Source organism: Vipera berus (genome assembly GCF_964194415.1).
Source record: "Vipera berus genome assembly, chromosome: W".
In the NCBI taxonomy this organism is placed as follows: Eukaryota; Metazoa; Chordata; class Lepidosauria; order Squamata; family Viperidae; genus Vipera; species Vipera berus.
In genome coordinates this window covers 73,691,932-73,719,604 of record NC_138210.1, presented here as the reverse complement: position 1 = coordinate 73,719,604, position 27,673 = coordinate 73,691,932, and the positions used below count along the sequence as shown (strand labels likewise).

At 47.0% G+C, this 27,673-nt stretch overlaps 5 protein-coding genes and 1 long non-coding RNA gene across 9 annotated transcripts in view; 3 read left to right on the top strand and 3 right to left on the bottom strand.

Annotated features, from left to right (window-relative positions):
• Nucleotides 1-9,731, top strand: part of LOC308676620 (period circadian protein homolog 1-like) — a 31,934-nt gene extending 22,203 nt beyond the window's left edge. For 3 of the 4 annotated variants that reach the window (XM_081342550.1, XM_081342548.1, XM_081342549.1), the window contains 6 exons: nt 751-972; nt 1,737-2,479; nt 3,568-3,727; nt 3,930-4,122; nt 4,383-4,533; nt 9,040-9,731. In XM_081342550.1, the coding sequence (XP_081198676.1) occupies nt 751-972; nt 1,737-2,479; nt 3,568-3,727; nt 3,930-4,122; nt 4,383-4,533; nt 9,040-9,267 (1,697 nt within the window). In that variant the 3' untranslated portion in view covers nt 9,268-9,731. Of the gene's footprint in view, nt 1-750; nt 973-1,736; nt 2,480-3,567; nt 3,728-3,929; nt 4,123-4,382; nt 4,534-5,947; nt 6,228-9,039 lie in introns of all 4 variants that reach the window. The other variant, XR_014028334.1, reaches the window with a different exon arrangement.
• A 3,960-nt stretch (nt 9,732-13,691) lies between these two features.
• On the bottom strand, nt 13,692-14,438 carry LOC308676631. The gene is made up of 2 exons (XR_014028335.1): nt 14,175-14,438; nt 13,692-13,804 (listed from the first exon to the last, which is right to left on the bottom strand). It is a non-coding gene; the product is annotated as an uncharacterized lncRNA (long non-coding RNA).
• A 2,198-nt stretch (nt 14,439-16,636) lies between these two features.
• Nucleotides 16,637-17,395, top strand: LOC308676156 (histone H1.1-like). Its single transcript, XM_081341905.1, has one exon. It carries the CDS (start codon nt 16,754-16,756, stop codon nt 17,387-17,389), a length of 636 nt encoding a protein of 211 aa, XP_081198031.1. The 5' UTR covers nt 16,637-16,753; the 3' UTR covers nt 17,390-17,395.
• Nucleotides 17,396-18,586: 1,191 nt separating this feature from the next.
• LOC308676142 (histone H3.2) lies at nt 18,587-19,072 on the bottom strand. Its single transcript, XM_081341886.1, has one exon. It carries the CDS (start codon nt 19,059-19,061, stop codon nt 18,651-18,653), a length of 411 nt encoding a protein of 136 aa, XP_081198012.1. The 5' UTR covers nt 19,062-19,072; the 3' UTR covers nt 18,587-18,650.
• Nucleotides 19,073-19,392: 320 nt separating this feature from the next.
• On the top strand, nt 19,393-19,751 carry LOC308676127 (histone H4; the record flags this gene model as incomplete). Its single annotated transcript, XM_081341860.1, has 1 exon — nt 19,393-19,751. One exon carries the CDS (start codon nt 19,393-19,395, stop codon nt 19,702-19,704), a length of 312 nt encoding a protein of 103 aa, XP_081197986.1. The 3' UTR covers nt 19,705-19,751.
• Nucleotides 19,752-20,956: 1,205 nt separating this feature from the next.
• LOC308676080 (histone H2A-IV-like) lies at nt 20,957-21,368 on the bottom strand (the record flags this gene model as incomplete). The annotated part of the gene is made up of 1 exon (XM_081341793.1): nt 20,957-21,368. One exon carries the CDS (start codon nt 21,366-21,368, stop codon nt 20,979-20,981), a length of 390 nt encoding a protein of 129 aa, XP_081197919.1. The 3' UTR covers nt 20,957-20,978.
• Between the last annotated feature and the right edge of the window lie 6,305 nt (nt 21,369-27,673).

The window sequence follows — 27,673 nt, the reverse complement described above, 5'->3', positions numbered from 1 at the left end:
ATAATAATAATAATAATAATAATAATAATAATAATAATAATAATAATAATAATAATAATAATAATATAACGTTGCTGATGCTGATGATGAAGAGGGAGGAGGAGGAGGAGAAATAGTGGTTGGAAGGGACCTAGGAGGTTATCTAGACCAACCCCCTTCTCAGGCGGGAAAAGACACTCGGGCGCTGTCGTAAGTAACTTTCTTTTGAGGGAGGGGGTGTCTGTCATAACTTCAAACGATTGCTAAGTTGTGACAGACCACCACCCCCCCTCAAAAACCCCTGGTGAGAAAGGTTGCAAAATGGGTCAAAACTCGTGTAAGAACTGTTGCAACAGGAGATTTTGGGCTCACGTTTTTAAGAAGAGACTGGACAGCCATTTGTCTGAAATGGTATATAGGGTTTTCTGCCTGAGCAGAGGGGTTAGACTAGATGACCTCCAAGGTCCCTTCCAACTTCTCCTTTTTTTCCTCCTCCTCCTCTTCTTCCTCTTCCTCCTTCTCATCCTCTTTCTATTCCTCCTCCTCCTCCTCCTCTTCCTCTCCTCCTCCTCCTTCCTTCTTCTCTTTCTCCTCTTCTCTTCCTCCTTCTCCTCGTTATTGTTATTATTATGGTGTCGTCGTCAATCAAGGACCTGGCTGATTTAAAAGGAAGACCAGCTGTGTAAACACGGAGGATGGAAAGCCGTGGAGAGGCTGACCTCTTCGTTTCCTGTTTTGCTGTTTCCTCCTCCTCCCCTTCCCCCTCTGCAGATATCGTCATGATGGAGGAGACGGCGCCCAGCGTGGCCCCCGACCGCGAGCAGCAGTACCGCAGGGTGGGCCTGACCAAGGAGGTCCTGTCCGTCCACACGCAGAAGGAGGAGCAGGACTTCCTCACCCGCTTCAAGAACCTCAGCCAGCTGCGCGTCTTCAGCTCCCCCGCCAGGCCCAGCTGGCAGGAGCTGCACCGGCCCCGGGTCCAGGAGGAGCGAGGTGACCCTGGAGGAGGGGAGGGCAGACACGGGATGGGAGGAGGGTGGAGCCTCCTCTTCCTCTTTCCGCTCCTCCCCTCCCTTGCTTCCTCCTCCTCCTCTTCCTCTTCCTCCCCTCACAATCCCTTCTAGCACTGATGACGTTCCCTAGTTGGGTCATGAAACGTCTGCAAGAAACCCCCCAAGCTCAGAGAGCACCAAGGACCACACAGTCCTTCCTTCCTTCCTTCCTTCCTTCCTTCCTTCCTTCCTTCCTTCCTTCCTTCCTTCCTCCCTTCCCTTCTTCCTTCCTTCCTTCCTTCCTCCCTTCCTCCCTTTCTTTCCTTCCTTCCTTCCTTCCTTCCTTCCTTCCTTCCTTCCTTCCTTCCTCCCTTCCTCCCTTCCTTCCTTCCTTCCTTCCTTCCTCCCTTCCTCCCTTCCTTCCTTCCTCCCTTCTCCCTTCTAGCACTGATGAGGTTCCCTAGTTGGGTCATGAAACGTCTGCAAGAAACCCCCCCCCAAGCTCAGAGAGCACCAAGGACCCCACAGCCCTCCTCTCCTCCTCTTCCTCCTCCTCTTCCCCCTTATTCTTTCCTTCCTCTTCTTCCTCTTCTTCCCTCTGTCCTCTTACTTCCTCTTCCCTCCTCCTTCGTCCTCTTCATCCAACCCCTTATCCCTCTTCCTCCTCTTTTTCCTCTTCCTTCTCCCTCCTGCTTCCTCTTTCCTGCTTCCCCCTCCTGCTCTTCCTCCTCCTCCTCATCTTCTTCGTCCCTTTCGCTCCTCCAGGATCCAGAGGCCTGCGCCAGGGACCTCGCGGGCCAAGCGGCCGGGTCCGCGGCCGGAAGTCCAAGGCCAAGCGCATCAGGCAGAACAAATCCTCGGACAACAGCAGCTCTGCCCAGAACTCAGCTGGGTCGCCCCCCCAGCTGCCCTCCCCCCCAGCTGCCCCCTCTTGGCCCCCCTCGGGCCCTTCTCCGCCCACCCTCCCGAACATGTCCTACCCGGCCGTTATGCCCTCCTACCCGATCCCTGTCTTTCCCCCTCGCCCCACGGTGCCCCCAGCCGCCGAGCCTTCGCAGACCCCCTTGCCAGCCCCTCAGTTCCCCGCCTCCCTCGTCACCCCCATGGTGGCCCTCGTCCTGCCCAACTACGTCTTCCCCCAGATCAACAGCCCCCTCCCCCAGACGTACTTTCCCGGCGGACCCGTTTTCCCCTTCGCAGCGCCACAGCCGGGCAGCACCACGCTGGCCCCCGGGCCCGAAGCCGGCGTGCAAGTGCCCTCCCCTTCTTCCACCCCACACTCCATTAGCCAGCCCGAGCGGGCCGAATCCCAGCTCTTCGAGTCACGCTGCAGCTCCCCGTTGCAGCTGAACCTGCTCCAGATGGAAGACCTCCCCAAGCCGAGTGACCGGCAAGAAGCTAGCATGAGCGGTCAAGCGGGACCAGCCGGCACCTCCGCAGACTGGGCTGGAGTGGCCGGCGGGCAGGGCTTGGTGAACAAGCTCGGCCCTCCGAAAGAAACCTGCATGGTGAGCGGCGCCAGGGCTAAAGTATTCTCGGTCTTTCCGAGCATGAGTCCCTTTCCTGGGAACAAGTCAGATCTTTGATCCCGGGTGAGAGTGGTCCTCGCTGGCCGCAGGGATGGCCTGTCCTTCCTTCGGCCGCCGAGGTGCCTCCAATCCTAGCAGCGAGTCGGTTGCAGGTTCATTCTGTACGATCCAAATCCGGGATGTCACCGTTCTGTTTTTATGATTTTAATTGGCTTGTAGCGTAAAATAGGAAGATACAAAAGCAAATAATAGGGAACAAAAGGGAAAAAGAGAAGTGTGGGAATGGGGGGAAGGGAAAGAAGGAAAAAAGGCGTTGGCTTCTGACTCCCTCTGTTGCAGTAAAATAAGGCCATTACGTTGAACATTGATCTTCACCTTTTTACATTTCTATAGTAGTATGAACTAGCCGTGTCTAATCAATCTAATCAGCAAAAGCCAAAATCAAAAGATCCCTTTTTTTCCCCCCGCCTCAAGCTCCAAATCCCTAAGCGGTAGAAACGAAAGTACTTAATATTCTTTTATCTCGTCAAAACAGTCGATTTAGCCGTCTCTGCTCATTCAGTCAGTCTTTGTAGCCATCCGTTTACGGGGGGAATCGCAAACATCCTTCCATTTTGGGCCGTAGAGCAGTCTTGCTGCCGTTAACGATATAAAATCAAAGAGTTCCACAAAATTTTTTTTCCCCCCCCTCAAAAGTCTTTTTCCATTAGACCCAGAAAGAAAGTTTCTGGTTTAATCTTCACATTCACGTTAAGGATTTTCTGCATTAAAATATGAACCCTACTCCGATGTTTCTGCGCTTTTATCACATGTCCACCCGAAACGATTAAAGAAAAAGTCGCTTCTCCCAATCCGGGACTTACTTAATCTTGTGAGATTCTTAACGGGAAAAGTTTTAGTTTTTGCTCCAATGTGAGCTGGACGAGGAGATCGAGATTGCGAGGAGGGTGGCAAGGAGGGAACAGCGGCCGTGGGAACGGGTGATTCCGGGGTTTGCCGGAAAGGAGCCTGGTCTTGGAGGAGGATGCTTGTTCCTGCTCCTAACCTGGGCCATCTTCCCCTTCCAGGTGGAAGCTCACGATTCTTCCAACAACGACGCTTTGTCCAGCTCCAGTGACCTGCTGGATCTCCTCCTGCAAGAAGATTCTCGTTCGGGCACTGGATCGGCCGCCTCGGGCTCCATGGGCTTGGGATCCAACGGGGAGAGCACCTCTGCCAGCGGGACCAGTAAGTCCTGGAACCGGGTTGCCTGGGAGGATCCGGGCGAGCCTCCGACACTTTGCCGCCAGCCGGGCTCCATTTTGGAACCAGAAGTCCTGCTCTCAGGAGATTTTCACCAGCATTTGCTTGCTGGGTGCCTTTTTTTTTCTTCCCACTACAGGGGAGAATTTTTCCTGTATGCAAACCGCTTCGTTTCCCCTCTCTGCAGCAAGCAGCAAGAGTAGCAACACCAGCAAATACTTTGGCAGCGTCGACTCGTCCGAGAACGATTTACGGGCCAAGCAGCGATCCGAGGCGGAGGACAACGAGCACTTCATCAAATACGTCCTCCAGGATCCCATCTGGTTGCTGATGGCGAACACCGACGACAAGGTCATGATGACGTATCAGCTCCCAGCCAGGTGAGCCGCTTCTCATGGGTGTTTCTCGGGTTTCTCTCGATCCTCTCGGGATCCAGATTTAGCATTCGCCGAGAGGGAAGAAAACGGGAGCTTCTTTTTTCCGGGTATCGTTAAGGGGGGAACGTTGGAATTAGAGAGGGGGATTTTTGCTTGTTTTAGTTTGGGTTGAGGTCTGGGGGACCGGGGCCAGGGGGGGGTCACTTCTGGCTCCTAGGCAGGGAAGTTCTGTGGCATTTCTGACCGTCTTGTCTCCTCCGCAGGGACATGGAGACGGTCCTCCGGGAGGATCGGGAGAAGCTAAAACAGCTGCAGAAGCAACAGCCGAGATTCACGGAAGAGCAGAAGAAGGAGCTGGCGGAAGTGCACACCTGGGTCCAGAAAGGGCTCTTGCCCAAAGCCATCAACGTCACGGTGAGGCGATGGGCAGCGCCCGGGTGAGGGAGGGGCGGCGGGAGCAACGAGGGGGCACTGGAATAACAGAGTCAAAAGGGACCTTGGAGGTCTTCTAGTCTGGCCCTCTGCTTGAGCAGGAGACCTTATACCATTCCACACAAACGGCTGTCCAGTCTCTTCCTGAAAACCTCCAGCGATGGAGCACCCACAGCTTCTGGTGGTAAGAAGTTCCACTGGCTAATGGTGCTCGCTGTTAGGAAGTTTCTCCATAATTCCAGGTTGCTTCTCTCCTTCATTGGTTTCCATCTGTCGCTTCTTGTCCTGCCTTCAGGCGCTTTGGAGGATAGGTGGAACACCCCCACTTCTTTGGGGCAGCCCCCTCAAAATATTGGGAGATGTTATGTCTCCCCCCCCACGCCCCTCCAAGTCCTCCTTCTTCTTAAATTAGACATACCCAATATCTACAGGGAGACGCGGTGGCTCAGTGGGTTAGGATGCTGAGCTTGTCGATCAGAAGGTCAGCAGTTTGGCGGGTCGAATCCCGAGTGCCGCGTAACAGACTGAGCACCTGTTACTCGTCCCAGCTTCTGCCAACCTAGCACTTCAAAAGCATGTAAAAATGCAAGTAGAAAAATAGGGACCACTACAGTGGGAAGGTAGCAGCGTTCCGTGCGCCTTTGGCGTCTAGTCATGCCGGCCACATGACCACAGAGACGTCCTCGGACAAGCACTGGCCCCTAGAGTTGAAAACGACTAGCACGCATGTGCGGGGGAACCTTTACCTTAATATCTACAGCCATTCTTCGTATCTTTTAGCCTCTCTAGGTTATTAAATCAGCTTTGTTGCTCTTCTCTGCACTCTTTCCAGAGTCTCAACGTCTTTTTTATATTGTGGAGAATCATCCCTGTTGGGTCGTTTAGCGCACAAGTGTTAATTTACCCTCAGTGGATTTATTGACTTAAAGCAAGGGAACCGCGGTTCTCCCGCTATCTGTCATCGGCTCTCTAGGCACATACAGGGAAACCTCGGCTTACGACCATTGTTAAGGGAGTCCGTAACCACATTTGTTAAGTGCATCCGGCTTCCCCCCTTTAACTTTGCTTGTCAGAAGGTTGCAAAAGGAGATCATGTGATGCTGGAATGCTGCGACCGTCACAAGTACAGGCCACTTGCCGAGCCTCTGAATTTTGATCACGTGACCACGGGGATGGTGCAACGGTTGTAAGTGTGAAAGATGACCAGATATCACTTTTTTCAGTGCCACTAAGTGAATGGTCGCAATTTGAGGACCACCTGTAGAATATCGGCTACCTAACCCCAACCTTAACCCTAAGCCTTAACCTTAAACCTAACCTTAGCCTTAAACCTAACCTTAAATCTAACCTTAACCTTAAACCTAACCTTAACCTGAAACCTTAAACCTAACCTTAGGCTTCCGGTTCCGGATCCCGGCATGGCCAGACGCGCGAGGGGAACGTTCCTCGCGTCGCCTGGATTTCTTCGCTGAGGGACCCCTGTAAAGGGGTCGAAAGTCGCCCTGGAGGGGCGATGAGCGGGGGAGAGGATTCCGAGCGGCGGTAGAAGGGCGGCGGCCCTCCCGTCGGCTTGGAGCAACTCTCCGAACCGACGAAGAAAGGATTGGCCACTCCCATGGCCCATCGTTTCAGCCGTTTCCTGCCGAAGCCAAAATTACAACAAAGCACTTAACTGGGTGAGATTTGCCTTCTTCTTTTCCTGACTGTCTACCTTTTCCTGGTAAAAGCTTCCTGAATTTGCTTCCCCTTGCGAGGAGAGAGGGAAGGGATTTTTTTTCCCCCACCCTCCCTAATGGTGGCTTCTGTCTACATCGGGAGAGGAAAAAAAGCCTTGAACTAAATAATACTAATTAATTGGACTTACTGCCTTTCTATTTTTGGCCCAAAATTCCTATACTCACAGAAATGGACTTATTCTACCTATTTGACTAAAAAAGGGGACAAAAAAGAAATAAGTAAAAAGACTCAAAATTGATAAAATCTACTCTGTCTGAAAAGGATTTTAAGTACTCTGGGGACCTCTAGTGGCCATGCCTGATACAGCAAGTTAATATTATTGAGAAACTGACCTTGGCATTAAGATAAAAACATGAAACAGCTGGAGATGAATTTAGCTTAGACCTGTGGAGGTGGACGCTTAACTGACTTTTGTTTGAAAATTTGCCTCCACTAAGGACTATCTATAATTACTACAAAATGGAGACTAATCAGCCACAAACCTCTCTTGATTATAAGCTTACACTTGAAACAGTCTATAAAGTCATTGAGATGTCTATCTCCAGGCTGAAAAATTTAGGTGCCAACTCCAGTTCACAAACTCAAACCCAGACTTCAACTAAAGAATTTACAATTCAAAATACAAGAAAATTGGAAGGAACCACTATTGAGGCAGAGGAATTATAAGCAACAACAACAAGGCACTGAAAAAAAATAATATCCAAAATTTGATTCCACTCAAAGAACCTACAATTTTAAAAAAAGTACGAGAAACTATTACTAAGACAGACAACCCAAAAGACCAAGAACAAATTGTGGAAAAAATTAATACTCAACTTTTGACCTTTTCTAAGCCTACAATTCCAGAAGTATACTATGCGCAAGATAGTGATGCCAACATGGAGGACGCCGAAGACCAACAAATACAGCCTGTGGAAAGCCTACTAGACAGTCAACTAGATATTAGAGCAAATAGAGTGGAATCAACAGGGCAACAATACAATGACTAGAAATGGTTTAAACTTTGTGCATGATTGATGGTTGGATGGCCGCCTCTGGTACAAATAATATGCATGGAGATCTATTTGGCAATCTAAAAGGCTTTTTGGTCTGGAAACCCGATTGGCAAAAAAAAAGAAACCCAGAGTTAGATTTAAAAAAAATTGAGTTTCTAGAGAATCATTACAGGCCATTTTGTTAGTAATCAGTGACCTATTAGGATCTGAAATAGAAAATGTTTATGAGATAGAATTAGAATGTGTTTAAGTACTGATTAGGCTTATTTCAAGCATTATAATTTATACATTGACATAATGGAAATTTGGCTGTTAAAATTTTGTTTATAAGTAGAAGTAGATTGATAAATATAAGTTGTCCTATTGGTAACTTGTGATGTATTAAAATGTGAAATAGAGAATGTTGATTAGGTAGAGTCTTAACTATGGTGTGTGTATGTTAGATGTTACAATCTTTGGTGTAATAAAAATAAGGGAAATTTGGGTTGCGAATACCATTTGGGATGTTATTAAAGGTTAAATTTGAATCCGATTAGATCAAAATTAGATAAAATTTAATAACAGGACATGGATATATTTTATTGAAATTGGACTGATAAATGTTGTTTTAATTCACCATGCTATTCTTAGAAATTCGTTAGTTTAAACACGCTGCATTGAATGTTAAGGGAAATAGAGAAGGATGCTATGACAATGTAGCCCGAACTATGTATTGAAAACTCTGTTATTCAATTGACGATTACCCAGGTACCATGCTGCTTTCTAAATATATAGCTTTTAAATTGGAAAACCAATAAAACCCTAACCTTAAACCTGTGGTGGCGAACCTACGGCACGGGTGGCACGCAGAGCCTTCTCTTGTGGGCACGCGCACCGTTGCCCCAGTCCTAGGCCTTCAGCTGGGTTTTATAAAACCTTTTCGCTTTAGGCCGCCGTGTGCAAAAAAAAAAAAAAAAGGTTCGTTCAATCAATAAATGTCAACTTCTCACGGAGAAAAAAAATCTCTCGCAAAGTTGGAATTGATTGATTGAACTTTTGAGTCCCACCCAGTCTGCCGTTACCACCACAGCCACGCCCACCCAACGGGCCACGCCCACCCGGTACCCGACGATACATAAGTGGGTTTTAGGTTGCACTCGGTCTCTAAAAGGTTTGCCACCACTGCCCTAAACCTTAAAACTAAAACCTTCAACCTAACCCTAGCTTTAACCCTAGCCCTAACCCTCAACATTAAACTTAACCCTAAATCTTGAACCTTAAATCTAAGCCTAGCCATGACCCTAAACCTTGACCCTAACCTTAGCCCAGGGGTAGGCAACCTTGGCTCTTTTATGACTCGTGGACTTCAACTCCCAGAACTCAGGAATTCTGGGAGTTGAAGTCCACGAGTCATAAAAGAGCCGAGGTTGCCTAGCTCTAAATCTTAACCCCCCTAAATCTAACCCTACATCTTAAACGTAACCCTAGTCATAGCCCTGAAGCAGAGGTCCCCAACCTTTCAGGCACCAGGGACCAGTTCCGTGGAGAGAGGTTTTTCCCGTGTGGGTTTGTGTGCTGCCTGCATCCCCCGGATGGGGCTTAGTTTGTGTGGCCCGGTACCGCTCCATGGACCGAGGGTTGGGGACCCCTGCCCTAAACCTTAAAATCTAACCCTGATGTCTAACCCTAGCCCTGACCCACCTAGTCCACCATAAGCTAACCCGCTTCTCGTCTTCCTCCCCCTCCGGGGTGGGGTTTTGTTTCTCTTCCCCTTCAGGCTTGCGTCGAGTGCGAGAGCAATGCTGCCTGCCAGGCCACCCCCCTCTATGATGTCGAGATCCAGGACATGGACCTGAACGGCATGCTGGAGCCAATGGAGGAGGGCCCCGGGGCCCAGCTCCCTTTGCCTTCCTTGCCGCTGGAAATGGCCATGGAGGAGGAGGAGGCCGGAGAGAGTCGGGACCAGCCGCACCCGTCAGACGCAGAAGCGCAAGGGACCAGCTAAGCCCTGGCAAAGGACTACTACACACCTTTTGAGGTTGCTCGCACGAGGAGGAGAGACGCTGCTGAGCGGCAGGTGTCAGACCCCAAGGCAGCTGGCGGGGCTCTCCGCACAGAGGACCCCGTTGTTGCCTTGTTTAACCAGAACCTCCGGACTGGCGGGGTCTCCAGGGATAGCCCCCCTTGCCCTTCGCTGGCACCCTCCTCTGCTTCAACTGGACCAGCCGCTTTGATCCTCGCGGCATTCAGGAGGGTGCGGACCCAGAGGGCCCAGGAAATTGGGAAAGGGGTAGTTTGAGTTTTTATGTATTTATTTTTGACAATTGGTCATTGGTTGTTTACTGGTGTTTTTTTTTTACGGATAACCGCAGCCGAGTCCCAGCAAGGGGCCTGGCTGGCAGCGCTGAACATAGTAATAAATGGTGATGATGACGATGATAATAATAAAAGAGGTGATTTGCAGAGCGAGATGTCGACACGTCCCCTTTTGTCCCCTTTGCCACAACTTTTCTTAGCTCGAGGTCCGAGAAGCTGCCCAGAGATTCCCCGGAAGAGATTTTCTCGGTGGGGTCCTTGGGGGGGGGGTTCTTGGTTTCCTTGCAGGTGTTTCGTGACCCAACTAGGGGGCGTCATCAGTGCTAGAAGAGAGTGGAGATTTGCTTTCTGTTTATGTGTCAGGGCCAGTGGGACTGTTGTTCTTGGTGGTTCCTTGAGTGCGTGTTCTGTACCAGCCTGCTACCGGCCCTGCAACAAAAGCAGGGACGACCCCTTTACAAACGGCAAGAGGCTGGAATAACGTCTGCCACATTTATTACTACAAAAACAAACAAGACACAGGAGCTTTGAAACACTATCCGAGCGGTTGCTTTCAGCAAACCAGCCCTCCCCACACATTCCCCTTATATAGAGTTTAGGGCGTGGCTTCTCTGTGCCTCCTTCCGAGGAGCCCCACTGCCTTCCTCTGTTTACTCCTACTTGACTGCCTCCTGCGTTGGGCGTCCTTGAACAGGGCCAGCTGTGGGTCATCTTCATCCACACTGTCAGGCTCACACAGCTGGGTCTCCATGGTGACCAAGTGAGAGGGGCCTGGCTGAGGGCTCTCATCAGCAAGATCTTCAACCCCCTCAGCAAGGTCTTCAACACCCCCCTCCTCCTCTGATTCGTCCGACCCAACTGCCGAACCCACAGGCTGACCCTGAATCACAACAGTAGGCTTTTGTGTACTATGTGATTGCCTGTCTGAGTTGGTGGTGGCAAGCGTAGAGAACAACCCCCCCCCCCAACTTCCCTTCTAGCTCTGATGCTGCTGCCTAGTTGGGTTGTGAAACATCTGCAAGGAAACCACCAAGATCAGAGAGCACCAAGGACCCCACAGTTCTCCTCTTCCTCCTCCTTCCTCCTAGCACTGATGATGTTCCCTAGTTGGGTCACGAAATGTCTGCAAGGAAACACACCAGCTCAGAGAGCACCAAGGACCCCTCACTTCAACCTTGAGCTACAAAATATTCTCTGTTGGAGCTTATCTTCACCCAACTAATCAACTTCTCTAATTTATTATTATTTCTCCCCCCTCCCTGAACTCTGCTCCATCTATGACTGCCGTTGACGTGCATCACCCGTTTGCTTCCTGTTGCCAATAGTTTTCCTGACTTTTGCCGGCTCTGGCCCCCTTCTTTGAGGAAGAGGGATCCATCTTTCTCTTAAAAAACACGTTCCGATCTGGGGACCCAACGGGCCAAAGAGGAATCTTTTTCCTAGGGGAAAGATTCTTCGATTCGTTCCTTGGGATCTGGAGGGAGAGACTTCGGGCCGTGTTTTTCCCCTGCCGTTTTCCTCCTTGCAAATTCCCCTTGAGCTGTTTGGAATCGCACGAGTGGCAAAAGCAGCTTGGGATGAGGCAGGCGTTGATTTTTCGGCGCCTGGTTCTCTTTCGATGGCGCCTGGAATTTCTTCACGGAGAAGCGTTTGGGAAGATGGTTTGGGAGTCGATAAGGGACTGAGAAGGGCAAGCAGATCTTCCTCGGGGTGGTGGTGAAGAAGAAGGGCACCATCGTCGCCCACTTACCCGGAAGAGAAATTATTTTTTTCAAAAGGACAACAATGGAGAGCAAATACTTTTCCCCCCCCCCCCTGGCTTTTTCTAAGCAAAAAAACGCGCCCCCCCCAACAAAAAGACAAATCTTTTTGTTCCTTTTAAAACAGTGAAGGACAATTAACCAGTGGAACTCCTTGCCTCCAGAAATAGTGGGCGCTCCATCACTGGAGATTTTTAAGAAGAAGCTAGCTTAGACAGTCACGCATCTTGGATGGGATAGGTTCTGCTTAAGCGGGGGGCTGGACTAGAAGACCTCCAAGGTCCCTTCCAGCTTCTATTCCTATTCTATTTTATTCTATTTTTATGTTATTCTATTTTTATGTTATTCTATTTTTATGTTATTCTATTCTCATTCTATCTATTCCATTCATTCTATGTTTATTCTATTCTAATTCTCCATTCCATTCTATTTTTATGTTATTCTATGCTATTTTTATGTAATTCTATTTTTATGTTATTCTATTCTATTCTGATTCTATTTATTCCATTCTATTTTTATGTTTATTTTATTCTTATTTATTCTATTCTTATTCTACTCTATTCTATTCCATTCCATTCTATTTTTGCTATTCTATTCTATTCTATTCTATTCTATTCTATTCTATTCTATTCTATTCTATTCTATTCTATTCTATTCTATTCTATTCATGTTATTCTATTCTATTCATGTTATTCTATTCTATTCTATTCATGTTATTCTATTCTATTCTTATTCTATTCCATATATTCTGTTCTATTCTTCCAGCTCTATTCTATTCCAACTATTCAAAGCAGTTGGGCAAACTGAGGACTAGCCTCCAAAGTGAAAAAAGGCTTTCATGGAGATCGGTGGGACCCTCCCTTCTGCTTTGGCTGATCAGTGCCAGCAGCTGTGTAGCCCCAGTCAGGTCCTTCCAATGGTCTGGAGGACTTTGTAAGTGACCCACCTCTTCCTCCCCCTTGCAGGGATTCTTGTGTGGTTGTGTTAAAAACTCAGTGGATTCAGACATCATCACCTCTGGCTGTCATTGGGCCAAAATACTGCGCAGCCTGTTGTATGTTGCGACTGTCTTGAGAAGTTTTGTTTGTGTGTTGATTCCAGGAAGAGACCGCTAGAAGTCCAGAAGAAAGAATGGATCTCTGGATCATTTACAGAAGGGTTTCTGGCTGTGTTTGAAAAGATTTTTTCTTCCTTCTGTTTTTTTTTTTTGTGGTGGAGGGAAGTCATCGACATGTAGGCTTTGCTTAACGGCCATTTCCTTAACGACCGTTTGCAGTGAGGATGGAGGGGCTCAGAAAGGGAGCTTGGCCACAATTTATGATGTTCTTGGTTGTTTTCCAGTAAAAAAAACGCCTGTCAGATATGCTGGCGTTGCTTGGCGGCCACGGGACCTGCTTAACGGCCGTGATGACTCACAGCAACCGTTGCAAAACCTAGTCAGTTTACTTGGGGACCTGCTTCATGCCCCCTCCTGCCCGACTTAACGACGGAAATTGTGCGGTCGTAAATGGAGGACGATCTGTAATTTAAATTTGTCCTGTAATATCCGGGGCAGACCGAGTCTCCAGGAATGATCATAAGATTTCACCTCGAGTTGGTGCATTTTGCCCTTGAAAGCCGGACTCCTCCTGATTTTTGACCGTTTCATTTAATTTTAATTTTGACTCCTCTAGGAGAGAGAGAGAGAAGTGCTTAGAAGTTTTTGTGAAAAGGATTTAGCTAAATCCTTCGGCTAAAAAGGATTTGGACCCTCGCTCTCTTTATCTCTCATAAGCCTCCGTGCCTTTTTTTTTTGTCCTAATTCTCATTTAGGAAGAGTAAGCAATTTACCCATCAGTTTTGGATTAACATGGGAAATAAATGTAGCTAGTTCTGGTTTTACGGCCACAACAGACCCCAAATTTTCTGTTGTTAAGTGAGACATTTGTTCCGGGAGTTTATGACCTTTCTTGCCGGAGTTAGGTGACTCGCTGCAATTGTTAAGTTACTCACATGGTTGTTAAGTGAATCTGGCATTCCCCATCGATTTTTTGTGTCCGAAGGTCACAAATGGGGATTGATCACGTCACACACACAAACAAACACACACACACACACACACACACACAGAGACCGGAACACTGTGACCGTCATAAATATGAACCTGTTGTAAACGTCTGAATTTTGATCACATGACCATGGGGGATGCTGCAAAGGTGGTAACTGTGAGAAATGTCGGAAGTCACATTTTTCAATGCCGTCGTAGCTTTGAACGGTCAATAAATGAACTTTTGTAAGTCAAGGGCTATCTGTAGCAGCCACAGATCTTAATTTTGCATCTGTTGAAAATGTCTCTTTTTTTTCCACCCCCACCCCCCGTCTAGTTGAAGGGGATAAAAAATCTCAATCAGCCATGTTTTGCACAGAGTTGTCACATGGGCAAACGCCGCCTCCTATATTCCTACATTTTCCATTTTTTAAAAATTCCTCCTGGCGTAGGTCAGCTTGGATAAAGGTAAAGGTAAAGGTTCCCCCGCACATGCGTGCTAGTCGTTTCCGACTAGGGGCCGGTGCTCATCTCCGTTTCAAAGCCGAAGAGCCAGCGCTTGTCCGAGGACGTCTCCGTGGTCATGTGGCCGGCATGACTAGACGCCAAAGGCGCACGGAACGCTGTTACCTTCCCACCGTAGTGGTCCCTATTTTTCTACTTGCATTTTTAGGTGCTTTCGAACTGCTAGGTTGGCAGAAGCTGGGACGAGTAACAGGCGCTCACTCTGTTACGCGGCACTCGGGATTCGACCCGCCAAACTGCCGACCTTCCGATCGACAAGCTCAGCGTCCTAACCCACTGAGCCACCGCGTCCCTTCTTCAGCTTGGATAGCAGGGTACAAAAGGGTGGGGAGGCAAAACCATGTTTTGCTACGTATCCTGTGTCGGTCAAATTCTTTATTTTTGTATAAAACCTACACGTTCGTTCTCTTTCTTTCTCTGCTGCGGAGACCCTGTGTGTGTGTGTGTGTGTGTGTGTGTGTGTGTCTGCGAACGTGCAGGAACAGATCCAATTTGTGGCGCAATTTCTGTGAATCTGATTCTGCCACTAAATAAAGGAATTTTTGATTTTTTTTCTCTCTCTCATGCTGTCCCTGGTGTGTTTTTGGGGGGAAAAAGAAGCCACTGGTTGTTGAAGGCAGTCAGGGCGCCTAGCAGTTGGATCCAAGAATATTCAATTCTCTGCCAATTCAAGACATCCTAGTCTGCTTCAGGCATCTCCAGAATAACCATTGGAAGGGACCTTGGAGGTCTTCTAGTCCAACCCCCCTACTTAATTCCTTGACTTACTATAAGTGAGCAGATGTCAGTTGCTGAGCAAGACAGTTCTTAAGTGAATCTTGCCCCATTTTATCACCTTTTTTTTGCCACGATTGTTAAGTGAATCGGAGGATGAAAACCCAGAAAACTAGAATAGTGCTCAATACCTATCTCAGTTAAAAACAACCAAGTTAATCTGTGGGAATGCTAGAGAAGTGATGGTTAGGGGGCCCTGAGCACATCCCATTTTGCATCCTATTGCAGGAGTCTGAATAATTTGCCGCCGGTATTATGCCGACTGATGCCACGAATCTGAAGACCCGCCTTTCAAAACCGTGTTTAGCAGGCAAAAATGGAGGGAAGGACGGGGGGTGCAAACTACCTTAAAATGGTGGGAAAAAAATTGAGCAGGAAAGATGAATCCCTTTAGGGATTAGAAGAAGGGATAATGAGGGAGAAATCCTAAGGCAAATGACTAGGAAGTTAACACATGTATCCCTCAATTTACGGGCCACAAATTTCTACCGCAAAGCCAGACATTTGAATTTCGCCTTGTTTTACTATCCTTTTGTCACAGTTGTTGAGCCATTCAGTTAGTAACACAATTGGGAAGTAAATCTGGCTTCCCATTTACGCCGTTGTCAGGAGGTTGCAAAAGGGATCAGATGACCCCGGGTGATTGCAGCCGTCATAAGTATGAGTCAGTTGCCAAGTCGTCTGAATTTTGATCGTATGACCGTGGGGATGAACACAGGTCTGCAACCCGCGGCTCCGGAGCCGCATGCGGCTCTTTCAGCCGTCTCCTGCGGCTCCCGGTCCTCTGCCATGTGCAGTCCAAAAAAAAAAAAGTGGGACTAAAAAAGTTCAACCAATCAATTCAAATATGCAGGGTAGGTGCATATCTTGCCTTGGCTCCACTCTTCAGTCAAACCCTGTTCTGCGCATGCGTGCATGTACGTGCATGCGCACACATTTTTTTGCGGCTCCCAGTTTTTCCTTTTGTGAGGGAACCGGTTCCGAGTGGCTCTTTCACTGTTTGAGGTTGCTGACCCCTGGTCTAGAATGACCTGCTTTGGGCGATCTGTTGCAAGAAATGCAGAGCGAACGAAGGGACCTCAGCTGTGTATAAAAGTCTGCTTGGATGGAGTAGATGTGATCTTCAAAATGGAAAAGGGAGGACTTTAAAGAAAAAAAGCAATGCATAAAAGCTCTCCTGGCTGTGGCAGTAAGATCTAGTGAGTAGAGCAAAGGGTTTCTTTTGAAATTATATGTCTTTCATAATTTCCTTTTTTTCCTTTGCCCTCTACATGACACTTTTTTAGTCCAGGAGGATGTAACCCAAGCTTTGAAGTAACTTTAGGTGTGTTGATTATTACACAGATATAATTGAGGTTTTGTATCTAGGTTACCCAGTTCCAGAAAAAAAAAGTATAAAGCAAATTGCTTAAAAAAACCAAACCACCTCCCCTATTTTTTTTCCCCACTCTTCACTGGTCCCGGCCCTATTTAATTACAACCCAATTCCCCAACTTTTTTTTTTTTGCGGGTTTGTCCTTTGCAAGCCCCCACATAAAACGCACGTCACAAGCATGCAGACTGTTCGATGTGTTACTTGGCCGGATTAAAGAAGCCATCGCGGTGCAAATCATCAGCCGAGATCCTTGCCTGGCGGGCGGGTCGAGTTACAGACCCTCCCGGGTGCCGTTTCCAAGGTCTTACACGAGGGTTTCCGAAGAGAGCCCTTCGGCATCTCCAAAGAAAGGCGCAAGTTGACACGTGTCAAGGCAGAAGAAGCCGGGAGATGCTATGCTCCCCGCTTTCTCCCCGCAATTTCTATGCTGCTCCAGCCAAGGGAAGCCGGGACCCCGAAAGAAGACATCCACCCCGCTCGATCCCCCCGGGAAAGGAAGGGATCGGCCGGAGGGATTTTTATTAATTGACTGTTTTATGCACTTTCAGAAACACAAAATCGCCACCATCAGGAGCGGAGTCGGACCCAACAAAGCGCCGGGCTGGCAACGGACCAATCAGCGCTCAGCTCCTCGCCTATAAATACCAGCGCACCGCCGCACCGCCGGGCATTTGAAAGGTCCTCGTCGGAAGAAGCGGGAGCCTCGCTCGAGAGTATGGCAGAAGTCGCGCCAGCTGCGCCCGTGGCGGCGGTTCCGGCTTCGAAGGCGGCGGCGGCGAAGAGAGCGGCAGGCGCCGCGAAGGTGCAGCAGCGGAAGCCGGGCGGCCCCAGCGTGACGGAGCTGTTGATGCAGGCGGTGGCGGCGTCCAAGGAGCGCGGCGGCATCTCGTTGGCCGCGCTGAAGAAGTCGCTGGCGGCCTCGGGCTACGACGTGGAGAAGAACAACAGCCGCATCAAGCTGGGCCTGAAGAACCTGGTCACCAAGGGGACGCTGCTGCAGACCAAGGGCACCGGCGCCTCGGGCTCCTTCAAGCTCAACAAGAAGCAGGCCGAGCCCAAGGAGAAGGCGGCGGCGGCGGCGGCCCGCAAGAAGAAACAGCAGCCGCCGGCCAGGAAGCCCGCCAAGAAGGCGAGGAAGGCACCGGGAGCCGCCGGGCCGAAGAAAGCCGCTAAGAAGCCGGTCAAGAAAGCGCCCAAGGGCGTCAAGAAGCCCAAAGCGGCGGCGGCGGCAGCTAAAGCGAAAAAGGCGGCCAAAAGCCCCGCCAAAGCCAGGGCGGCGAAGCCCAAAGCGAAACCCAAGACCCCCAAAGCGAAAGTGGCGAAGCCCAAGAAAGCCGCGGCGAAGAAGTGAGCTGGCTCCGCTGCGAGTCTCTCCTTGCTCGCAAAAACAACAACAACCCCAAAGGCTCTTTTAAGAGCCACCCACAAAAATGTTTAAAAGGTGCTGCTTTACACTAAAACAAAAAGCAATTAAGGTGACTCCCTCGCAGGGCTGTTGTTTGGAAGGGGGGGGGGGGAGGAGGAAAGGGGCGCGCCGCCGTTTTAATCTGTCAAAAGGTGATCCTAACAGGAGCGGCTTGTAATTTTCGGGCAAAGCAAAAAATATATATATATTTTTTTGCTAAATTTTAAGGGTGGGAAACCAGAAAATGAGTTATTAAAAAAATAAAGGGATTTAAGAGGGAGGGAGGGTCAAGCATTTTATAGCACTAAAACGATTCGTCAAAGTGAATCAAATGGCAGTTGAAAAAAAATGTTTTATTGATTTAAGAACAGTCCAGAAGTGGCCAATTTGGGCCACATTCCTTCCAGCTGGGTTTTATCTTAGAACTTGCAAGTGAGTGAGGCCTATCCGGTTCCTTAGTTGCTGAAACGGCAACTTTTTCGTGTGTTTTTTTAAATTTGGGTAAAAGGAAAACGTGGCTTCATTTTCAGAAAAGAGGCAGGGATGCCATGCTAACAGCGAAGTCTAAAAAAAATAACACACCTAATGCTCAACCCAGTGGGCAAAAAGATTTTTAATAGCTTTGGGGAAAACATCCTATTTTTAAATTTATATTTTATTGGTAGCTAGGCTGGCTGATGAATTCTGGCAGCTGGAAGTCCACAAGTCCTTAAAAGTTGTCAAGGTTGCAGACCCCTGCCATATTTTAATTATATGGGATTTTAATTATGTTTTTAATTTTTTAAGTCTTAATTTTTAATTTATTTTAATTTTCATTTATTGTACAGAGGCCTTTAATTTTATCTTAACTTCTGTATTTATTGTACTTTATTTTTAGCCGCCCCGAGTCCTTCGGGAGATAGGGCGGCATGAGTCCCAATAATAAATATTACAGACAGACCACCAAAATCTTATTTTAGTTCAACCAAGGTCAAATTATGGCTTCAATCCCTAATCTTAAAGGGGATAAAGGCAGCAGATGCCAATGCTAAATGAATAATTTAAATTACTGGCAATCTGCCCCCAATTCAGTCTCTCCGAGGTTTTCCAGGTCTAAATCGGAAATAAAGCCAGCGTGATCAGCGCTTTCCGTAGAGTAATTTGGTGGCTCTTAAAAGAGCCTTTGGGTTTCTGAAAGCGGAGCGGCGTTCCACGTGGCGCGCTTTTTTTACGCCCGCTCCCCGCGGATGCGGCGGGCCAGCTGGATGTCCTTGGGCATGATGGTGACGCGCTTGGCGTGGATGGCGCACAGGTTGGTGTCCTCGAAGAGCCCCACCAGGTAGGCCTCGCTCGCCTCCTGCAGCGCCATCACGGCCGAGCTCTGGAAGCGCAAGTCGGTCTTGAAGTCCTGCGCGATCTCGCGCACCAGACGCTGGAAAGGCAGCTTGCGGATCAGCAGCTCCGTCGACTTCTGGTAGCGGCGGATCTCCCGCAGGGCCACGGTGCCGGGACGGTAGCGGTGAGGCTTCTTCACGCCGCCGGTGGCCGGAGCGCTCTTCCGCGCCGCCTTGGTGGCCAGCTGCTTGCGGGGCGCCTTCCCGCCGGTGGACTTGCGAGCGGTCTGCTTGGTTCGAGCCATCTCGATGAGCTGCAGCGGGAATTGCAAACTGCGCTGCCGCTGGTCAGGGTATTTATAGGCGCTTGACAGAGCCTGATTGGCTGAAGCCTAGGAAACAACCGTTTGTGACGTTTGAATTTCGAGGGCTGAGCTGCAATTGGCTGAGTGAGCGGTCAGGTTAGATGCAGTCATTTCAAACGAGCTCCGTTTGATTGGGCAATAGCGACCTGCCCTGGGCCTGACTAACTCAACTGCGCGCTAAAGTAGCGAAGTTTTCTTTCTGGTCGGACATCCTTCTTTATAAGCTATCTCTCGCGAAGCCTCGAAGTCATTGTTTTGCTGGTTTTTGAAGATGTCTGGTCGCGGTAAAGGCGGAAAAGGCTTGGGCAAGGGGGGAGCGAAAAGGCACCGGAAGGTGCTCCGTGATAACATCCAAGGCATTACGAAGCCGGCTATCCGCCGCTTGGCTCGCCGTGGAGGCGTAAAGCGAATTTCTGGCTTGATCTACGAAGAGACCCGTGGAGTATTAAAGGTCTTCCTGGAAAACGTGATCCGAGATGCTGTGACTTACACAGAGCACGCCAAAAGGAAGACCGTGACGGCCATGGACGTGGTGTACGCGCTGAAGCGCCAAGGTCGCACCTTGTACGGCTTTGGGGGCTAATTCCAGACAAAAAGAAAAATAACGGCCCTTTTAAGGGCCACCCACAATTCCAGAAAAAGAGTTGTAGCATATATAAATAGCTGAGATAATTCTACAATGAAAATAAGCGGAGATGTGTATCTGTAAATACTACTCGGTGTAATGGCTATCTATGTAAGTAAGCTAAAACCTTTTTCCTCCCTCGGATCCTTTTTCTAAACTTAAGAGACTTGCCTGGAATTGTTAGGCTTTAGTTATTAAGATTTTATAGGGAAATATGGAGATTCTTCTAGGGGAAAAAAAGTCCAGTTGCAGTTTGGAAAAGCACCTTCGGAATTTTGAACCTGGCAATCGGCCTCTTCAGGGTAAACGGTTTTTTTACTTAGATGATTACCATCTTGGCCATTTACAATTAAAAACCTTAAAGACATTGCATTTTGCAGTTAAATTAAAATTAACCAAGAGGCGAGTCACGTGATAGCAACAGGATATTTAGTAGATGTTTGTGCATTTATTAAGATATTTAATAAATGCTTGTGCATTAAGACATTACATTTTCAATTAAAAAAAATAAAATTAACCAAGAGTTTGAGTCACTTGATAGCGATAGGATATTTATTTATTAAATGCTTGTGCATATTTATTCCTAGTGTGTACTCTGTGAAAGTCCTTGGAATACACTTCCAGGTTTTAAAACCAGCCCAGTCAGCATAAAAAGAGTAATATGATTCAATAAATGTATGGAATGTTACCTAGAAACAAAAGTGTTTCCTATTATTTGAGCCTCACACGTGATCGTAGAATCCCCTAATTGGAAGGGACTTTGGAGGTCTTCTATCTGGTCCAACCCCTTAATACTTCTTGGGCGTGGAAGCCCCTTTGCCCAAGATATTCTCAATATTCAGGAACCAAATTTATCAGCCCTCTGCCAAAAGTGGGGGTATTTTTGAGTGTCAGCAGTGCTGACTTTTCAGCATCTCGTTAAACCGAAATCGGGAGTCTTCCAACTTAGCCGGTTTGATGACTTGTGAGACTTCCAACTCCCAGAATTCTGGAGCGACTTTTGCAAAAGTCGCTCCAGAATTCTGGGACTTGGGAAGTCGTCCAAGGGCCAAGCTGGAAAACCTCTGGCCTAAAATGAACTGCTTTGGCGATTAGATCGCGAAAGGACTTAAGACTTGGTGTGTGTGAGAAATCAGCTTTTTTTCCGAGTCTGTGGGTGGCTCTTAAAAGAGCCTTTGCAGTCTTTTTTTTTTAAATTTGTAACGTGGGATTACTTCGCCTTGGCTTTGTAATTATTTCGCCTTGGCTTTGTGGCTCTCGGTTTTCTTGGGCAGCAGGACGGCCTGGATGTTGGGCAAGACGCCACCCTGGGCGATGGTGACCCGGCCCAGCAACTTGTTCAGCTCCTCGTCGTTGCGGATAGCCAGCTGCAAGTGGCGCGGGATGATGCGCGTCTTCTTGTTGTCCCGCGCAGCGTTGCCCGCCAGCTCCAGGATCTCGGCCGTCAGGTACTCCAGCACGGCGGCCAGGTAGACCGGAGCGCCGGCGCCCACCCGCTCGGCGTAGTTGCCCTTCCGAAGCAGCCGATGCACGCGGCCCACCGGGAACTGCAGCCCGGCTCGGGAAGAGCGAGTCTTCGCCTTCGCTCTGGCTTTGCCGCCCTGCTTGCCGCGTCCGGACATAGTTAATCAGATCGTCTCGCTGGAAACCACCGACTGAAACGCTGCGCGGCAACCCGCCTATTTATTTACCCCTCGGGTTTCTAGCGGCGTCTTTCGATTGGGTGGCCCTCGCGCTCTAGGTTGGGTTGTCCAATAAGAACATCGTCCTTTCAGCCAATTGGAACGCGGCTTTCGCGGACTCAGGCGCGCGGTATGTTTTCACGTCCTCCAATCGTAAAGCCTCCTTTGAGCGCCCCCCCTCCCCCTCCCCCGGGTCTTGTCTGCTGATTTTTTTGAGGCTAATTTTGGTTGTGTTTTTTTCTGGTCCAGATCAATAACGATCGTCTTAAACTTAAAAGTAATCTCTTTTTTTTATTAAAGAGTTTTCCAAAAACAAAATTTTACAATATATCCCCAAATCCCCCCCACCCCAAACCCGCCCACTTCCCCCCCCCACTTCCCAGAGCTAAATACAGGATTATAGTTATAATCATATTCTAAATAAAAATTATGCATAATATACAATTAACCAAATTCATAATGTGCTTTAACTCCCCTTTAACATAACTACATACAAAGTACCAATAACAATATCCCTCTAAAATCTACTCATAAGCTAAATGGAACTTTTTAGTCCCATATTTGTCCATCTCCAAACTGAAATATATCTTTCCTGTGAATGATCTTTCAAGTAAGCAGAAATCTTAGACATTTCTGCAAGATTCGAAACTTTAAGCACCCATTCTTCTATAGTAGGCAAACTATCCTTCTTCCAATATTGTCCCACCAGTAACCGTGCTGCTGTTATCATATTCAACATCAAATTAGTTTCTTTAACATCACAATCTACAACAATACCCAATAAAAACAATTGCGGAGAAAACTTTATCTTTCTCTTAAAAATCTTTTGAATGTTCCACCAAATTTTAATCCAAAAAGCTTTTATAACTTAAAAGTAATCTCTTGAAGTTCAGCCAGTGGAGCAAATAGGTTTCCTGGCTGGTGCTGCAAGGCGTGAGGATGCTTCATTTGATAACGGGGCTTTGCTTCATGTAGTTTTAATTTTAATTGGTGGTTTTAGTTTAATGGTATTTCATTGAAGGTCAAATTAGCCTGAGTTTAAATTGTTCTGAAAGTACTTTTAAATGGAGTTAAAAGTGGGCAGACAGGAAAGCGTTGCCTATACATTATGGGCTGTTCCATAAAAACTCATCCTTGCAAGCTGTAACAATATCCCGTGACTATCTTTTACGGTCAGGGTGTGGGAAGAATCCAGAGAAAGAAATATTTTGGGGAATATTAAAAAGGCAGAATATTATATTTCCCCAAAGAATCTTAAAGGCAGAAACCAAGTACCCACCCCCCACCCCTCAGTCTCTGTGCCCCAAACAAACCTGGTCTGCAGAAATTTATTTATTTATTTTATTTTATTTTATTACATTTATATACCGCCCTTTTCCGAAGGACTCAGGGCGGTTTACAGGGTGATTAAAAGCAAAAATACAAAAGTTAAAAACAGATTAAAAACTTATATTCGTCCCTGCATAAGTAAAACCCCAGTTAAAATGCAGATGTGATCATCTTGTCAGAAAGATTGGAGCCAGAAAGCTGGTGGGATTAGAAAGATAAAGATCCCTAGAATCAACAATCCCTCACAACAAAAATAATCCAACACTCAGCCACAGCCCCAGGGAAGCAGGATATGACCTTTGGCACATAATAGGATTAACCCACCACCATCAGAATACCAGAAAGTCACACTCAGACTCGGATCAAAGTCCATGCCACAGGTACAACTTCAAACAAAAGCCCAAGGAGGTATAAAAACCCACCACTCCCTGCTACATGTGGTCACTTTTTCCCCCAGAGCCACCTTGCTTGAGCAGGGGGCTGGACTAGAAGACCTCCAAGGTCCCTTCCAGCTCAATTCTATTCTGAATTCTGTCTGGCACTCCTCTTCAATAAACTGCAACCTTCTTTCTAAAGCAGTCTCCATTTTGTTTATTCCCAGCTTGGACTGGACCCTGATGAAGATTTTTCCTTCAAGAAATGGCTGTCACAGTAGAAGCTGTTTGCGATTTTTCATTGCCGTGGGGTTGTTAGTAAAGCCTTATTTTTCAGGCTCAGCAACTTCAAGGACATGTGGACTTCAGCTCCCAGACTTCCCCAGCCATCAATTTTGGGGAGTAACTCATAAATTTGCCACTTGTGGAACGTTATCTAGTTTGGGAAGAAAAACCAGGTCCATTTCCAAGCTGGGAATAAAATGGAGGCTGCTTTTGAAAGAAGGTTCCTGTTTATTGACGAGCAGAACCAGGAACAGCATTTGCTTCTGGACAGCTGACCAACTGCTGAACATGGATTTTTAAATACCGTTTTCACGGCATTTCACAATCTAGAGGCTTGCTTGGTGCGTTTCGTTATTTGATTGGTTTTACTTGTTTTGCAAAAGCTCTGTGATGGGTCTTAATTATCGCCTTCCTTGTCAAACAAATGTAATTAATTTTATCCCCATATCTTTAGTCTGACTATTACTTCCACTGAACTCTCTTTGTGAATCCACAGGGCTGGTTCAATGTTTCTGCTTTTCGCAATAGCCAGGGTTTTCCTGAGTGAAACGTGGCTTCTGTAATTTCTTTTTCTGAGCTTTATTCTTGTGGTTTTGGGGTGGAGTGGGGCATAGTAAAAAGCATTTGGGTGTGTGCGTTCTTACCGCACTAGGATCAATGTTTTCTCTTGTTCTATTCTCACATGTAATCATCTTTTATTACATGATCACTTGCTCTCTGATATACAGTATAGTTAACAGAATAACAGCTGGAAGGGACCTTGGAGGTCTTCTAGTCCAACCCCTCCCCCCCCCGCCGCTCAAGTCCTTGACTTAAAACCATAATTCAGCTCGTTTCTGTCGCTAAGTGAGACAGTTCTTAAGCGAACCTTGCCCCATTTTACGACCTTTTTGCCACAGTTGTTAAGTGAATCACTGCAGTTGTAAGTTAGAAATATGATTGTTTAAGCGGATCTGGCTTCCCCACCTATCAACATGTTTTCTGCTTTGATGGGATGGGATCAAGAGCAGTACCATAGGATCAACACTAATGTCAACTGGGAACAGCTACATTTTTTTTAGCCTATTTAGTTTGCCTCTTTCCCCCTCCAGATCGCTTTCTTGGTTTTCATCCATTACAATAACCAGCTAGTAAAAGGGCAATGCTTTTCTGAAGAGCGCAAGGAAGGACAAAATATCGCAAAGGTTTTGTTGTTGTTTTTTTAAGATGTCATCGTACTTGCGAGGCCCCCCAAAGGTGCTTTCTCCAAAGGCAATTAGAGTTTGTTCTTCCTTGAAGACATTTCGCTTCTCAGTCAAGAGGTTTCATCAGCTCTGGCTGGTGAGGAGGGAAGGATTTATATTCCTTTGCAGTCTCCTGGTCGTTAGTACTCCCTGTGAGAATCGTTGAGGCCACTGGGAGGTTTATCTGTGCCCTCAGGGTCACCTGAATCAGAGTGGAAATGGGTGTGGAGCCTTCTTGGAACTGCCGAAAGACCCATGTTGCAAATAGGAGATAGGTGATGTCAGATTGTTGGGGGCAATAAGCTGACTTTGTAATAATGCCGCTTGGGGGGGGGGCGAAAGCCCTAAGAAGCAGGCATATACATAGAATGAAGGCTATTGCTAAGCACATTTGATTTGTGCTAAGATTGTAAGCCGCCCTGAGTCTTCGGAGAAGGGCGGGATATAAATCGGATTAAATAAATAAATAAATAAATAAATATCCCTTCCCCCCCTCGTGTTGAGAGAGGGCTGTTCGATTTTTAAAAAGACGGCCTCTTTGAGACACCCGTGGCCTGGATGACTGAGAATCTCCATAAATTTACTTGGGAGGGTACGCACAATTTGATGATATACTGTAAATCAATACCCAAAGAATACACTTTTCATCTTCCCTCTGAAAAAAATATCTAATATAACTTCTCACCTGGAAGGGATATATATATTTATTAATTTAAACTTGTTAGAGCCACCCAATTCCAGGGATTCTGGGCATGTATAAAACCAAAAAAATTAAAACCAGACCGACTGCTTGGATTAAAGCATTCTTAAAAGCATCTCAAATCCCAGCACAGGGCCGTCCAAAATACTGAGGCCTGAACCAGATTTCAAGACCGTTCTGAAATGCCCATATCTTATTTTATTTCTGCATTTCCCTAGCAACTGTTCGAAAAAGTAAGTCAACATCTGGGTTTAGGATTTTCCATGCACATAATAATAAAAAAAAAGGATGGACGTGCAGTAGAAGCCACAAAGCTACTGAAGCCTCAGCAGGATGGGGAGCATTTTTGTTGTTGTTAGCTGCGAAGTCGTGTCCGACTCATCGCGACCCTATGGACAACATTCCTCCAGGCCTTCCTGTCCTCTACCATCTTCTGGAGTCCATTTAAGCTCACGCCTACTGCTTCAGTGACTCCATCCAGCCACCTCATTCTCTGTCGTCCCCTTCTTCTCTTGCCCTCAACCTTTCCCAGCATTAGGCTCTTCTCCAGTGAGTCCTTCCTTCTCATTAGGTGGCCAAAGTATTTGAGTTTTAGCTTCAGGATCTGGCCTTCTAAAGAGCAGTCAGGGTTGATCTCCTCTAGGACTGACTGGTTTGATCGCCTTGCAGTCCAAGGGACTCGCAGGAGTCTTCTCCAGCACCAATGGGGAGCATAGAAGCTTAATAAATATTTTACTGCCACCAACTGGCCATCCAGATTTCTGCAGTTTAGAGCTGATAAACCCAGACTGCAAAGTCCAGTTCCCATTACTTCCAGGGTGAGTTTCTTTGAGGAAACCTGCAACTAAATCCCCATTTCCGCTTGCAGATTGTTCCTGCTGGACCCACAGGAAATGACCGTCAGAATTACGCAGTGGAACCTGGGACCTAATCACTTAAGAAGCAGTTAAGGACCAAGATGCATAAAAGCTTCTTTGCTGGCATTAGTTTCTCAAGCCAGTACTAAGGGTTGCGTGAACGCTTATCGGGAAAGACTATTAAGTCCGTGAAAATCCCAGAGGTGTTTTTTTTTCCACGAGGCAACTGGACTTCTGTTGTTTTTCTTTGAAGACGTTTCGCTTCTTGGAGGAGAAGCAAAACATCTTCAAAGAAAAACAACAGAAGTCCAGTTGCCCCGTGAAAAAAAAAAGTTTGGATGCTACTTATTTTCATATTTGGTGGACCTGTAGAAATATAAAAGCTTTTTGGATTAAAATTTGGTGGAACATTCAAAAGATTTTTAGGAGAAAGATAGTTTACTCCACAATTATTTTTATTGGGTGTTATCACAGATTGTGATACTAAAGAAATTAATTTGATGTTGAATTTGATAACAGCTGCGAGGTTATTGGTAGGGCAATATTGGAAGAAGGACTGTCTGCCTACTATAGAGGAGTGGACGCTTAAAGTGTCAAATTTAGCAAAAATGGCTAAGATTTCTGCTTACTTGAAGGATTATTCACAAGAAAGATACATTTCGGTCTGGAGAAGATGGATAGATTATATTCAGAAAAAATATGGGACTAAAAAGTTCCATTTAGCTTATGAGTAAATTTTAGATTGTTATAATTTAATATTTTAGAGAGTTTGTAATTATGTTATAGGCAGGTTAAAGTGTATTATGTATTTGGTTATTTATATAGTTGATTAATCTTAGTTAGATTATGATTATTATATATTTGTAACCCTGTAACCAGCTTTGGGAAGTGGGGGAGGGGGTTTGGGGATGGGATAATATTGTAACTTTTATAAAACTTTTCAATGAATAAGAAGCTTCCTCAGCTCTGACTAGAGGGTGGGGGAATGGAAGGATTTATACTTGCCTCGTGGGGAGGAGGGTGGGGAAAAAAAGCATCTTTGGAATAATGATGACCTGGATGACTGAGAATCTCCATAAGAGAAAAATCAATGAAAACTTTTCCTTCTGGTGCCTTCCAATGTGGTAGCCATTTACAGGGGTCTTCTATCTTGGCCCTTGGATGACGTGTGGACTTCCAACTCCCAGAATTCCTCAGCCAGCATGCCTGGCTGAGGAATTCTGGGAGTTGGAAGTCCACAAGCAGCGGTCTTCCAGCTTGGCCCTTTGATGACTTGTGGACTTCAACTCCCAGAATTCCTCAGCCAGCATGCCTGGCTGAGGAATTCTGGGAGTTGAAGTCCACAAGTCATAAAGGGGTCAGTTCCCTCACACCCACTTAGGAATTCTGGGAGTTGAAGCCCACAAATTATCCAAGGGCCAAGGCTTAGGACCCCTGCGTTACCACCACCTCACTTTTTGAGTTTTTCTTCTGACAC

Bases quoted from the DNA above. Each gene is read 5' to 3' on its own strand.
- LOC308676156 (XM_081341905.1), top strand. From the start codon at position 16,754: ATGGCAGAAGTCGCGCCAGCTGCGCCCGTGGCGGCGGTTCCGGCTTCG.
- LOC308676142 (XM_081341886.1), bottom strand. From the start codon at position 19,061: ATGGCTCGAACCAAGCAGACCGCTCGCAAGTCCACCGGCGGGAAGGCG.